Source organism: Chrysochloris asiatica, unplaced genomic scaffold (assembly GCF_000296735.1).
Source record: "Chrysochloris asiatica unplaced genomic scaffold, ChrAsi1.0 scaffold00123, whole genome shotgun sequence".
NCBI lineage: Eukaryota > Metazoa > Chordata > Mammalia > Afrosoricida > Chrysochloridae > Chrysochloris > Chrysochloris asiatica.
In genome coordinates this window covers 9,342,713-9,356,852 of record NW_006408641.1, presented here as the reverse complement: position 1 = coordinate 9,356,852, position 14,140 = coordinate 9,342,713, and the positions used below count along the sequence as shown (strand labels likewise).

At 47.8% G+C, this 14,140-nt stretch overlaps 1 protein-coding gene across 1 annotated transcript in view; it reads right to left on the bottom strand.

Annotated features, from left to right (window-relative positions):
* Positions 1-14,140, bottom strand: part of LOC102817793 (zinc finger protein GLI2-like) — a 220,784-nt gene that overhangs the window by 16,473 nt on the left and 190,171 nt on the right. Inside the window, 3 exon segments of the mRNA XM_006868735.1 lie at positions 1,190-1,318; positions 2,012-2,225; positions 3,638-3,839. Coding sequence (XP_006868797.1) covers positions 1,190-1,318; positions 2,012-2,225; positions 3,638-3,839 — 545 coding nt within the window.

The following is a 14,140-nucleotide window of genomic DNA, read 5'->3' as shown; positions in this document are numbered from 1 at the left end:
ACACTGAATGCCTGTGGATGCCTGACAGTTTTCAGGGCTGACAAAGGGTGATGGGCAGATGTGCAGGTGGTGGGGATGGAGACCCCATCCTCCTTGTGTGGCATCTAGAGTTTGTGACACCATGGGGGTGAGAAGGTTTGCCTGCTGGTCAGCAGCCTGCCCACAAACTTTCCAGAGAGACCTCTGCTCCAAGAATCTGCCATGGTCTGCCTAATATCTTGGCAGTTTAGAAGAAGTGCAAAGACTTCAACAGGGACCTCAAAGGCTCCAGGCAGCAAAGGCCTGCCCTGGACTAAGGAATTGTCTTCTCTTCCCTCCCCACACCTCTCCACTAACTCACTCAGAGGTTTATTTGAAAGCATTATTGCAGGCGCTATGCAGAGCCTGGTGATAGGGCACCAACCAAGCCAGACACACCTCTCAAAGTTGTGGTTGCTAGCTACTGTTGAGTTGGCCCTCATGTCTCTTTGTGATCCAGTGGGGTTTTAGTGGATGCTTTTCAGATTGCCAGGCCTTTCTTCCTATCCACCTTAGTTTAGAATCTCCACTGAAACATGTTCACTGTCACAGTAACATGTAGCCTCCACTGACATATGGGTTGTGGTTGTGCATCCGGTCCACTGGCTGGGGATTCGACTTTTGAACCACTAATGCCTGCTCTTGCAAAGTGCCACCCCTAGGAATTTTACCATGTAGTGGGGAGTCTGAACTGATGCAGGTCCTATTGTCTGGGAGGGCAAGGAAACGGAGAGTGGTAGTAGGAACAGGGTGCGGAGGGACACCTAAGAGGGGCCTACCCCATTCATAGTGGGGGTCGGCTTGTTTGGACTGGGTTTGTTCACGGTGAGGGCAAGACACCAGGTGCAGCCTCTGGATCCATGGAAGTGTGGAGGGAGATCATTCACTTCTTCTTTAACTCAGCACATGGTTTATGAGTACATAGCAAGGGCAGCACTCTTGGGGTACAGCCATGGTCCCCTGAGATCACAGTGGTTCCCTTTCCACCTTGATTCATTTAGGGATCCAGTAAGGAGGCCTCAAAGTTGCAGGCCCCTGAGCTCACGATTTTACCACGGTGCCCTCATTCATTCACTCACACATGCATTCCTTCATTGTTCCCCAGCTGGGCTGCAGCCCTAGCTTGGCAGACCCAGAGACCATACTCCGATGGGTGGAGGCCTGCGTGTACCTGCGTCAGCGTCAGTGTCAGTGGGGAGGCAGGCCTCAGGATCTCGGCTTCTGTCTTGACCTTACTTCTCTTGTGGATGGGGATGGGGTTGACCGTGCTGCTCACAGCGGACTCGCTTGTCTGCTTGTTCTGGAGGTAGGGTACATACAGAGAGAGCCCATCATGTGGGAACAGGGAGCTCAAACACACAGACCCTCTGGGCCAATCCTTGCATTTGAAGTATCAGTATCAGAGATTTACTCCAGTGCAATGACTCATGGAGCTCAGTTTAGCAGAGTGGGCTGTGGAAGGAATAGTGTCATTTCATTGCATCTAGCTTGAAAATTTGGCCTGACAGACTCCAAAGTCTGTGCCCATTGTACTATATGATACCACTGCTATATCTATCTATGTATCTATCTATCTATACACATGTATCTCTTCGTCTGCAAAATAGAACCCCATTCATTCGTGTGCCAGGCATTGTGTCAGGATGCCAGGCAGATCAAAGACCCCTTGGAATGGCCACATAAATGCAGTGTGAAAGCCCTTGGTAAACACGTGCTCTAAATGAAGCTCCACACAGTAGTCATTATGTCTCAGAAATCCCTCATTCCATCCACCTGTATCACTCGCTGCCACTGAGAGGCTGGCGAGCTTGTCCACAGTGAGGATTTAGCCTGAGACTTTTTCAGTGTGTGGCCTTTGCCCACAGGCCTCTCACCAGGCAGCCTGGAGCCTAGAGTCCTGCACAAGTTACTGGCATGAGATGGAAGTGAACAGCCCTTGTGGGGCCTGGTTAAGTACACAGTGGTCCACCCCATGCTTCCTGGGCACACTTACCTGGTTGGTATCAGTCAGACAGTTGCTGCTGCCGCTGAGCTGGGTGGGTGTGGCATTGATGGAGGTAAGGGCCATGGGCTGCTGGGCCAGGAAGGTGGGCGAGGGCTGGATCAAGGGTGGTGTGTGTCCAAAGGCCGAGCCCAGGCCCCTCTGCTGACTCAGGATCTGTTGGTAGGCTACGGGGTTGATGGGGTGAGGGAAGGTGAAGGCTGGGCTGCAATAGAGAGTGAACACGGTAATGGAGCAGTAGTCGGGGGCTACTTGATGACATTTCCTGCCCTTGGGGTTGGGGTTGCCATGGCTTCCCTCCCTCAAGAACCAGTAGTGGCTCCTCATGGCCTGCTCTCTCAGGCTTCACCTTCCAAGCTTAGCTCTGGCCTGGTTCCAGGATACAGCTATCACCTGGAGCAGTTTGGGCCCTTGGAGGTGCCAGGGTTCTTTGCAACCCAACCCCACACACCTGCTCCTTGATTGCTGCTGTTTTAAACTTGATTTAAAACATTTGTTGTTGATTATCTCTCCAGGGCCTTAATCCTGAGATGCCTCCTCCCTGACCATTTGAGCCCATCTGAACTCTGCAACCTCTCCTAATGCCACCTCTTCCAGCTCACGTTCTTTGAACTTCTATTGCAGTGCAAGTTGCTACCGTATCATTGTCATGCGCCTCTTTTCAGGATAGATGTTGAGAAATTGATGGTGACATCGAAGGCTAAGCCATAAAAGATACTGATGCACCACCTGGTTTGCTCTGCGGGAGGTGGCCTCATTGAGAATATACTGGAGTAGCTAGCTCTGCTGAGAAGCTGTTGGGGAGGAACTGAGGCTCCTGACAATAGCTAAGGGACTGAGTCTTCTTGGAAGCAGATCCTACAGCCTAGTCATGCTTCCTGGTGCCTGCAGTTCTGCCGGTATTTTACTGGAGCGTCAGAGAGAGCCTGAGCCTGAACCACCTCAGATTCTGATCTTCAGAGCAGTGTGAGGAGGTACATGCGTATTGTTGAATTAAGTTGCTACATTTGAAGTAACTTATTACAAAGCCCAAGATAATTTATATGCTTGTGGTTAGGTCTATGAGTCAAATTCTTCTGACCTCCTGTCTTCCCTGAGATGGTCCAGAGGAAGGAAAAGAATTTCAGTCAAGTTGACTGGGGTCTGATGTGCTGAAACCACTCGAGGGCAAACTGTGTCCATGAGCTGTATGTGACCCCCATGGAGGTCACTGTCAGTCCAGAGACTGACTTCTTCCCAAGCCCCTGTTACATCTCTGTGGCATCCAATGGCCCTGTGAATGCCTCTGAAACACTAGAAAACCCACTTAGGTACAGACACCTCTTTGATCCCATAATTGGACTGTATGACAGAACAGTAAATGCATCTTTCACATCAAACACTGTGTTTGGGCGATGGGTTCTAGGCATGTGAAAATGTACTTAAAACTGATCAGATTTGAATTATTTGAAGCTCATCATCATTGGATTTGAATTCATGAAAAACGCAAGTGCACTAATTCACAAAGGTAACAAGTCCTGCCTTCTTCCTCGGGGTGGAAGTGCTTCTAAAAAGACAGGCCCACCCTCTTAACCCCACCCAAGCCTCAAGTTCACCCTACATGGAGCCCAGTCTCACCTGAGGGCACCTGCTGACAGGTGTCCATAGGAGCCGCTGGCTGCTGAGCTGCTACGGGAGTTATTAATATAGGCCACCAGCGAGTTGGGGGAGGTCCGAATCATGCGCTGCAGGTCCAGGCTGGCGTCGGAGAGCGGTGAAATGGACAGAGCCCGCTTGCGGCTCAGTCGGGGGGTGACCCGCGGACTGGAGAAGCGAGATACTGGAGGGGAACACAGGCACCAGGCATGTTAGTATTACCCACATGTGTGCATCTGTGTGTGTACGTGTGGTGAGGGGGGTGCAACAGAGGGAAGGAGAATGGGCGGATGGAGACAGGAAGAAGCTGTAGAGTTGGTTCCGTGGGAATCATAACACTTCTCTCCAGATGTGGACTTTTTCTGTGTCAGTGCACAAGACTGATCCTGGCAGCGGGTGGTGACAATTTGGGAAGTGTGTGTCTGAGCACCAAGCATTCCTTAGTGTCTTTACTGTTAGGCAGGTAAAACCCAGGATGGACTGGGCAAGTTGAAAACATGACACATCATTAGTAAATGGGTTCCCAACCAAAAAAAGTCCAGGGCCAGATGGCTTCACAGCTGAATTCTACCAAACATTCAGGGAAGAGCTGACACCAATCCTACTCAAATTATTCCAGAATATAGAGGAGGATGGCAAACTTCCCAATACATTCTATGAAGCAAGCATAACCCTCATACCAAAACCAGGAAAGGGCGTTAGTAAGAAAGAAAACTATAGACCAATATCCCTCATGAACATAGATGCAAAAATCCTCAACAAAATCCTAGCCAACAGAATTCAGCAACACATCAAGATAATACATCATGATCAAGTGGGATTCATATCAGGGATGCAAGGATGGTTCAACATTAGGAAAACGATCAACATTATCCACCATATAAATAAGAAAAAAGAAAAGAACCACATGATCATATCGATTGATGCAGAAAAGGCATTTAACAAAATCCAACACCCATTCCTGATAAAAACACTCAACAAAATAGGAATTGAAGGAAAATTCCTCAACACAATAAAGAGCATATATACATATTGTGTTATCTTTCAGTAATCCAGAACTTGATTGGAACTTAATCCAACAGCATTCTAGGAGGTTGTGGAATAATATCCACTTGTTTGTGGATATTTATCAGCTACATGCTCAAATTTATGATATAAGTAATTCTCAAAGTGAGCACTGAGTGGCTACTAATTTGCTACCCCTGCTAGAGAGTAAGATCCCCTAAGAACTTGATTGAACCTCAGCATAGTGATCCTGCTTGGTCACCTTAGAGCAGGTGGTGGGCTGGCAACGTCTTGCGTATGGGGTCCCCAGCCAATCTCCTCCCTCCCTGCCTTCCTCGGATGGCGGCTGTTTATGCTGGACATGTGGCCAGAGACGGGTAAGGATCACGTGGAACCTTGGCAACCTAAGACAGAGCCATTGCCATGCTGCAATGAGTTTCGATGACGGGTAAGACTGAGGAATTCGCACTGACCGCCTAAGACAGGCAGCATCCCTTAAACAAACAACAAATAAGGGGGAATCTGATGCAGACCGTGCAGACCCGGTCAGGAGGTCAAGACCCTGTGGGCCCAAGCGTTGTTGACCGTCCAAACCATAGGCTCTGAGGATCAGACTTTAGCCACCTAGTAGACATAGCAAAGTGTCCCTCATCTGATTATTCAGTAACGCTTGTTAGTAATCTCATACATGAGCCCTGGATATCCACAGACAAATGTAAAAACCTTCCCTTAAAGCCGAGACTGTAAATTCCAAAAAGGCAAGTTCCCCCCAACCCCCCTCCCCCCCCAAAAAAAAGCTAAAGAGGATAGAGGGAAACACTGTTAATTGATGATATATGGAGGGGATAATAATCAATGTAATGAAACAAGCTATATGAATGGTTGAATGTGAAGCTGATGATGTGCCCTGTAAACTTTCACTCAATCCAAAATAAAAACATTTAATAAAAAAAATAAATAAGTAAGTAAATGGGTTGGTGACTTTTTACAAAATGAGTCCAGGTCAGAAGCAGAACCTGGCTAGTGCCCCAGAAGGTCCCCTTTCCCTTCCAGTCCTACCCTACGGCAGCCTCTGCTGACTCCCACCACAGGTCAATGCCACTTATTGCTGAGCTCTATATAAATGTGATGACAGATGCTACTTTATGTCTGGCCCCTGGGTCCACCTTTCTAAGCTGGTGAGTTCTCCATGTTGGTCATTCTCTGTGTTGCAAGGTTCTATTGAGGAGCAAAGTGATTCAGAACTGGGACCTCGATCATGTTGTAATCAGGATAATCACATAAATGTCCCCTGGCAGGGTATTCGCCAAGCAGGGGCCTAGGTGGCTGCCCTCGGGAACCTGCTATAACCAGGGAGGAGGGTGAAAGGATAGGCAGTCTGACAAGATGTAGCAGAGCGATGCCACTTGGAGGACCAGGATTCTGGTAACCAGTTGCCTTGAAAACCCACACACACATACATTAACCTGCCCTCTCTGTTCTCACTCTCACCAGCCTCATCACACCCACACAAATGAGTACATATGAAGGGATTCTCTGTGTCCAGAGAAACGGAGTCTTCTCAGAATGCCACCTTACGGCTCCGTCTCCACCTCACAAGGATTTGGGTCTTTTGAGACGTGGCCTGGCAACAGCTCTGGACAACTCTCTCCCCACCAAGCTCTCCATCCTGCCCAGGTCACCACTTAATGGCTCTTTCAGTGCCACCCTCCCAGGCTGCTGTGATATGTGAACAAGGCAACCTGTGAAGACAGCCTGACATGGCAGGGACACCAGAGCTCTTGGCTTACCTGCATGGGACTGTCCCACCTTCTCCCTCCATGGCCTCTAGCTTCCCAAAGTGCTGGTGTGGGGTGTCTTTTCTAATCCGAGTTGAGGGGCTGCCCCTAGACAGCACCCAAGGATGTTTAGACTCACTGGTTGCGGGGCCCAGCCTGTCCAAATGCAGATCTCACAGACGGTGTGGCTGGGTCTACCCAGCCCTGGTCTACCCCGGGCTTACCACATGGCTCCTTCAGGCGCGTTCTGCTCTCCTCCCACTATAGTGCTGATGGCTGACTGCAGGGTTACTCCTAACTATGTCTGCACCAGGGCTTCTACAGCTGGGGGACATGGAGCAGGGGTGAGGAAGGCTCGGGCACATGGAGCCCATCCAGAAAGCTGAGGAAGTATGAGGCCCTCTGTTCACACGGTGGCTTCCCAGGCTGCATGTCCACAACCAGCAGGGGCTGTGTTAGAGCTGGGGGAACCCTGACCAGGCCCTGAATGCCAGCTTTATTGGAAGAAGGACATTGAGTGCCTATAACATACCCAGATAATTCCAGGGACCCTGGGAAATCCCCTTACTGCCAGACACAGGGATGAACACCTCTCTGGGGTGTGGAAGAGAGAGAAAGGGTCCTAGAAACCTCAGGTCAAGGGACTTCCAGGATTTTCCCTCCTAACGACCTTCATTATGGTAGGGACTGAGGCTGCTGACTTGTCCAAGTCCCACAGCAAGCTGCCCAGGTGCAGTGGCCAAGCCCTGCTGCTGCTGTGTGCTGTTGAATTAGTTCCCACTCATAGTGACCTACCAATTTATGTTTTTCCCGAGGTTATACACTTTTATGGGAGCAGAAAGACTCATCTTTCTCCCTCAGGGCAGCGGGTGGATTCAAACTGATGGCCTTTGAGGTTAGCAGGCCAACAAGAAACCCACTATACTACCAGGGGCCCAAGCCCTAACTCAGCATAAATCACTTTATCTTGTTGAGACTCAGAGCTTCAATAACCTGAGCACAAACATGGTTCCCTGCCAGTTTAGGGAGTTATGATCAGTCGGAGGAGAGCAGTGAAGATAACTTTTACATTTTAAATGCCTTACAGTTGTAATGTGCACGCGGCCAATATGCTTTAGAAGTGATGTGCTTTTAGGAAAGCTTCCAATTGGAAGGAAAAGTTGAGTTCACTCATTCTGAGTATTCTTGTGAGCTAAATTTTCATTTTTGATGGTCTGGTTATTTTATTGGGCTCTGAGGACTGGGGTCCATGTATCTTTTAGTAAGCGAGCTATGGTGGGTACACAGAAGGTGCTCCATAAATGCATTTTGGGGGAAGAATTTCTGTAAATTGATTTTTTTTAATTGCGGTAAAAATGCACGTAAGAAAATAGTTGCCATTTCATTTCAACATTTTTCACATGTACAGCACACCGACACTGTGCAAGTATGGCCTCAGTTTAAAATTTCTTCCACACGATGCAATTTGTGACTTTGGCTCCCTCTGTTCCACTGACTGGGTCCTGGGCCAGCAACTCATTCACTAGGACAAGGCTGCCTTCTGTTACCAGCCGTCAGACCCAGAGGACATGAAGCTGCCTACCATTGTGCCCTGTCTCCAGTGCCTGATGCCCACTGGCCACCAGCACTGAGGCCACACAACACTGCAAGTATAACTGGACCCTTTGAGTGAGGATTCCATTTGGCACATATACATCCTTCTTGGTCAGAGGCCCTTTGGTACAGTATTTGGAGATGACATTGCTTCTGAAATTTCAAGAGATTTGCCACTCACTTAATGATGCTTAGTAACACCTAACACCTTCCTCTCATCAAACCCAGATTGTGGACAAGAAAACAAGATTTGGGGAGGTCAGTGAGATGCTAAAAAGTCACTGAAATACAGAGACAGAATTTGAACTCCGGTCCAGAGGAGTTCAGACATTGGATTTTCTGGGGACTTGGTGTCTTTACTATCTTTTTTGTAACCCCCTTCCCGTTATTGTGGTTAAGTACTGTTGAGTCAGTTCCAACTTTTAACAGCCCTATGTATAACAGAATCACTTCTTGATCCTGTACCATCCTCATAATAATTCCTATGTTTGAGTTCACTGTTTCAGCCACTGGGTCAGTCCATCTCACTAGAAATCTTCCTCTTTCTCTACGATCCCCTATTTTACCAAGCATGATGTTCTTCTCCAGGAACTGGTCTCTCCTGATAACATGTCCAAAATACATGAGATGAAGTCTTGCTTTTCTTGCTTCTAAGGGGCAGCTGGCTGTACTTCTTCCAACACAGACTTGTTCATTCTTCTGGAAGTCTATGATACCTTCAATATTTTTCACCAACACTATAATTCAAATGCACCAATTTCCCACCGCTTTACCTTATTCATTGTTCAGCTTTCAAATGCATATGAAGCAATTGAAAATACTGTGACCTGGATTAGGAGTACCTTAGTCCTTTTTGCTTTTTAACACTTTAAAGAAGTTTTTTTGCAGCTGATTTGCCCAATACAACACATCGTTTTGTTTCCTGACTGCTGTTTCCATGAGTTTTGATTGTGGATCCAAGAAAAATTAAATCCTTGACAAACCTTTTCTCTGTTTATCATGATATTGCTTATTGATCCAATTGTAAGGAATTTTTGTTTTCTTTACATTGAGTTGTAATTCAAAGTTGTATTTCTTGATCTTCATCAGTAACTGCTGCAAGTCCTTTTTGCTTTCAGTAAGGAAGGTTGTGTTATTTGCATATTGCTGTTCTCAATGAGTCTTCCTCCAATCCTGATGCCTCATTCTTCTTCATATAATCCAGCTTCTCGGATTATTAGTTCAACATACAGATTGAATAAGTATGGTGAAAGGATAGAACCCTGGCATACAGGGTTGTCCTGATTTGAATGTACTCAGTGTCCCTTTGTTCTGTTTGAAGGACTGTCTCTTGGTGTATGTACAGATTTGGTACGAGCACAATGAAGTATTCTAGAATTTTCATTTTTCACGATGCTATCCATAGTTTGTTATGATCCATATCATTGAGTGTCTTTGTTGTTGTTGTTTGCCATCGAGTCGGTTCCGACCCATAGTGACCCTGTACAGGGTTTCCGAGGGTGTAAATCTTTACGGGAGTAGAAAGCCTCATCTTTCTCGCGCGGAACAGCTGGTAGTTTCGAACTGCTGACCTTAGGTTCGCATTCGTGACCACTACGCTACCAGAGCTCCTTACTTTAGTATTAATCTGAATTTCTGTTCGCAGGTTTTGTATTGTTTCATCAATAAAACACAAATGAACGTCTTTCTGGTATTCTCTGATGCCAGCCAAGATCCATCTAACGTCAGCAATGATACCTTATTCCACATCCTTTTCTGAATGTGGCTTGAATTTCTGGCAGTTGCAACCATTCTATACTGCTGCAACCATTTCTGAGTTATCTTCAGAAAAATGTTACTAGCATGTGGTATTAGTAATATTGTTTACTAATTTTTGCATTTTGTTGGGTTGCCTTTCTTTGGAATGGGCACAAATATGGATCTCTTCCAATTCTGGCAGGTAGCTGTCATTCAAACTTTCTGACATGGACCTTTCCTCTGTAAGCAGTTTCAAATAGTGAACTTTATGGAGACTGTCAAACACATTTGATACAACTAACAGTCTACCTGATACGTCCTCTTGAAGACCAAAAGCAAGTCCAATTGAGCCCTTCTGGCACAACTGCAGATATGTTCCTGGTCCCTCTGGCAGCTCCTCAGCTCAGCAAGACCCTACCACCCACAGTAGAGACTTGGTCTTCCTCATTCAGAGTGGAGCCTGCATCCAAGTCTGCAGATATTTCACGTTCCTCTTCTCTCAATCTACCAACTCTGCCAGGTTATACAGGCAGACTCAGCTTCATCACTTTCGTGGATCACTCCAGAGCTCCTATAACTAATTGCCATCCAATTCACACTGTGGTGAGAGAGAACTTTTTACATTGCAAATGGGCTCATGTCACTGTCCCAGTAAGACAGTTCCAAAGCGTACCATTGCTTTTAGGTAAAAAGAGAAGAACCTTAGTCTATATAATCCACTCCTCCAGCTTCATTCTGCCCTGTGCTGCTCCAGGAAGTAAGGTAGATAAATGCCCAAACCACTTGCAGACACTGCCTCTGCTGGGATGGGAATTGGGGAAAGGGTCAAGGAGAGGTCAAGGAAGGCTCTCCTAGAGGATCACAGGGTTCTGGGGGATGAACACGCACATGATGTGATGGCCTCTGATGACCAACACTGGTTGGCCATGCTAGACCTGCCAACTTGCTTTGGAGCAAAATCCAGTAGCCTCTCTGAACCTCCATGTCCTTGTTTACACAGTGGAAGCAGGCTTGTGAGAACACACCTACAACCCAGCAGACGGCCTACAACAATGATGGCTAAGAAATACAACCACCACTCCTTTTGGGGTGGCTTGTTGTTACTATGATGACAAAAGCTATACCTCCAGTAATCTACATACCAGCAATGTCACCCATGGTGGGCAGGTTTCAGCAGAGCCTCTGACTAAGAAAGATGAAGGAGAGAAGCCTGGCAATCTATGTCTGAAAAGCAGCCAGTAAGAACCCTATGGATCAAAAGGCAATGCTGTCTGATAGAAAGCTGGAAGATGAATCCCTCCTCCCCCAGGTTGGAAGGAGAAACACTGGCTGCCACAGTGAACTAGAGCAATACCAAAGTGATTAAGACGATGATGCAGGATTGGGACATTGTGTTCTGTTGTAAATGGGGTCACCGGGAGTCAACACCAGCTAGATGGCAGCTCATAATGATAATGAATACCACTTCTTTAGGAGCTTGAAGAGGTGTTTAGGTGGGGTGGGAGGGGAGGCAGACTAGGTGAGTCCAGAGTTCACGGTACAGTGGAGGACAGTAAGTCCAGGAAGCAGTATACGTGCCACTGAACGCTCACCCGCCTGGCCATTCACCACGCGTCCTTCCAGCCTCTAAGTTCCTATTTACTGACTTCACTCCTTGTCAGTTCCCACTTTAAAGGAAATTTAAAATAAGATACAAAAGCCAATCCTCAAAGAGACTCCTATTACTTACTAAATGAGTGGCAAATGGGGAAATATGAGAGTGTGAAAAGCTCGAACATCCCATAAAGTAACACACACACATTTGTATAACGTGGTTTGATATAAAAAAGATTTTGTTGCTAATATTTGGATCCCCACCCTCCCGTGCGCCCTTAACAAGAGGAAACAGGCCAAATCTGACAGTGATATTCATCTCTGTTATTCCCACACCTCCAGGGAAATATGTTTATTAATGCGCCTCTTCCCTTGATAAATTACTAAATAGAAAGAAAAGCCCAGCTCTCATCCCATGGTTCTGCTGTGATTTATGACTGGGGACTGACGGGCTGTCGAGTCCTTTCATCTCTGGATGTGCCTGCTCTAATGTCTGTCAGCTGCCAAGGCCAGCCCGCCTTCACCCTGGGCACACCAGGGCCTGTCACCACCTGCACCTGGACCTCTGTTTGTCCATCAGTCTTTTCTTTCACTCATTCATTCATCAGTCCCTTGTGCCGCTCTGGACGCTATTGTGGGACCAAAGGAAGTTCACCATCTAGGGAAAGATGGAAAGGGATCCCGGCAGTAGCAGGTGTGTCTCCTCAGGTTCCCATCAGTGGGGACTTGCTAGGTATTCCCGGAGGGAGGTTCCAGGCTGCAGAGTCCCCAGACTCAGGCTGACCAGCTTCCGACGCTGCTTGTTGTCCTCTCTGGATCTGGGGGCTTTGGGAAAGTTGCTGACTCTCTCTGAGCTAGTTCCTTATCTGGAAAATGTGCCAACAGCACTCATATCCTGGTTGCTATGGGCTAGAGACTAGCACTGGGTGGACAGGCCTGGAGGAAGGAGGGACAGGGCTGTGGATCCTTCAGAGAAAGCCACTCCTGTTTCATTGGGCCGCTTATGGCTGCAGAGATGGCCTGCTGGGCAGCAGAGAGTAGGAAGGGAGTTTGGCCCCATAGGACCCCGGGCAGGGCCAGGTGATGGTCCGGGCAGCCAAGGGAATGGCCTGTTGGAATAGCATCCTATTCTAGAAGCTGTGCTCAGCTTGGGGCTAGATGTGCCTTCCCCGGTGACAGCTGGCCACTGCCTGGGTCCAGGCGCCTGTGCCCTAAATCCTCAGTGAGCGCTCTAGTGACAGGGTCTAGATCATTCTCCAAATTTGCTGAGGAGGGCCATACTGTGCTTCATGTTTCACAGTCACACATCCCACCCCACCCCCAAGACCACCTTCCTTACAGGATGGAAAGAGCTTTGGAGCCAAAAGGTTGAAGGCTTACCAGTACCATGGTCCGGTTATGTGGCATATACAAACCCCGGCTCTGTGCCTTAGTCTCTTCACCTGATCTGTCTCCCAGGATTGCTTATGGTTTCCATAAGTGACCCGAGAAAACCACTTAGCCCCAGTGCCTGCTCCCTGTGCCTCTCTAGGACCTGCCTCAGTCTCCCCTCCTGCCAGTGGGACAGGCATGGACCCCCCTGTGACTAGGGCTTGCTGGCAGCTCCCCTAAGCCCTATCAGTGCCTCTGTTTGATAAGATCAATGTAATTGGTTTCTGAAAAATCCCCTGGAACTGCTAACCACATAAAACACAGGCGTCAGAAGTGAGGTGACATCCAAGTCAAATTAGTGTCAATATGACAATAAAATATACAGCTCAGAGGAAATATGGTTGGTAAACAGACAACATTTCCATCGGAAACATTTCCATCTTCTCAATGTAGTGGGAATGGGAGGCGTGGGGCCATGGGGACTGTTTTCCTGCTGCTAAATCACCGGTACTCAACAGTGTAATACAAGAACATTCCATTTTAGGGCCCTGGTGACAAATGGTGAACTCCCCACTCTGCAGAGAACCCCTCGGCAGACTGATAACCTTGGATAACCCGCCTGATTATCTGTTTCCTTCGGATATACTTCTCACTCTTCTGTTATAAATCAGGCGTTCTGTAAGAACGGGCCTCCAGTGGCCACCAGAGCTCGGAGTACGGGTGGGGGCTTCCACTGAGCCAAGGGAAATGCCCTGCGTGTCCAGCCACATTCTGGCGTTGAGACCCTGGGAGGAGTGCACGGCTTGGTGTGGGTTTTGTCAGCTCAACAGAAGCCCATCATCAGCCTTTGCCTTTCTCTCCCACAGAAGGAGTTCCTTATTGCTCTTAGGTATTGTCAAGTCGATTTTTGACGCATGGTGACCCATGTGACAGAGAAGAACTGCTCCGTAGCATTTTCTGTGATCTTAACGGGAACAGATCGTCAGGTCCTTTCTCCCACGGAGCAGCTAAGTGGGTTTGAACTGCCAACCTTTTGGTTAGCAGTGGAGAGCTTTGCCTCATTAGTGTGAAGGGTCAAAACTGCATTTGAGTTCTGACAACAGCATCCCTATATAGGGTTTCCAAGACTAAATCTTTACAGGAGCAGATGGACTTATCTTTCCCCCATGAAAGGTTTGAGGTGCCAACCTCATGGTTAACAATCCAGTGCTTATCGGACAGTGCCATCAGGGCTCCTTATGAGAATGAGTGAAGCACTTAGTCGACCTCAAGGTCAGTTTGAGCCACAAGGCCAGCGGTTCAAACTCAACAGCTGCTCCTTGGAAACCCTAAAAAGAGTTGCTATGAGTCAGAACCGACTCGACAGCACTCAGGAACAACAACAGCAATACAAGCTGAAAAGCTGGTG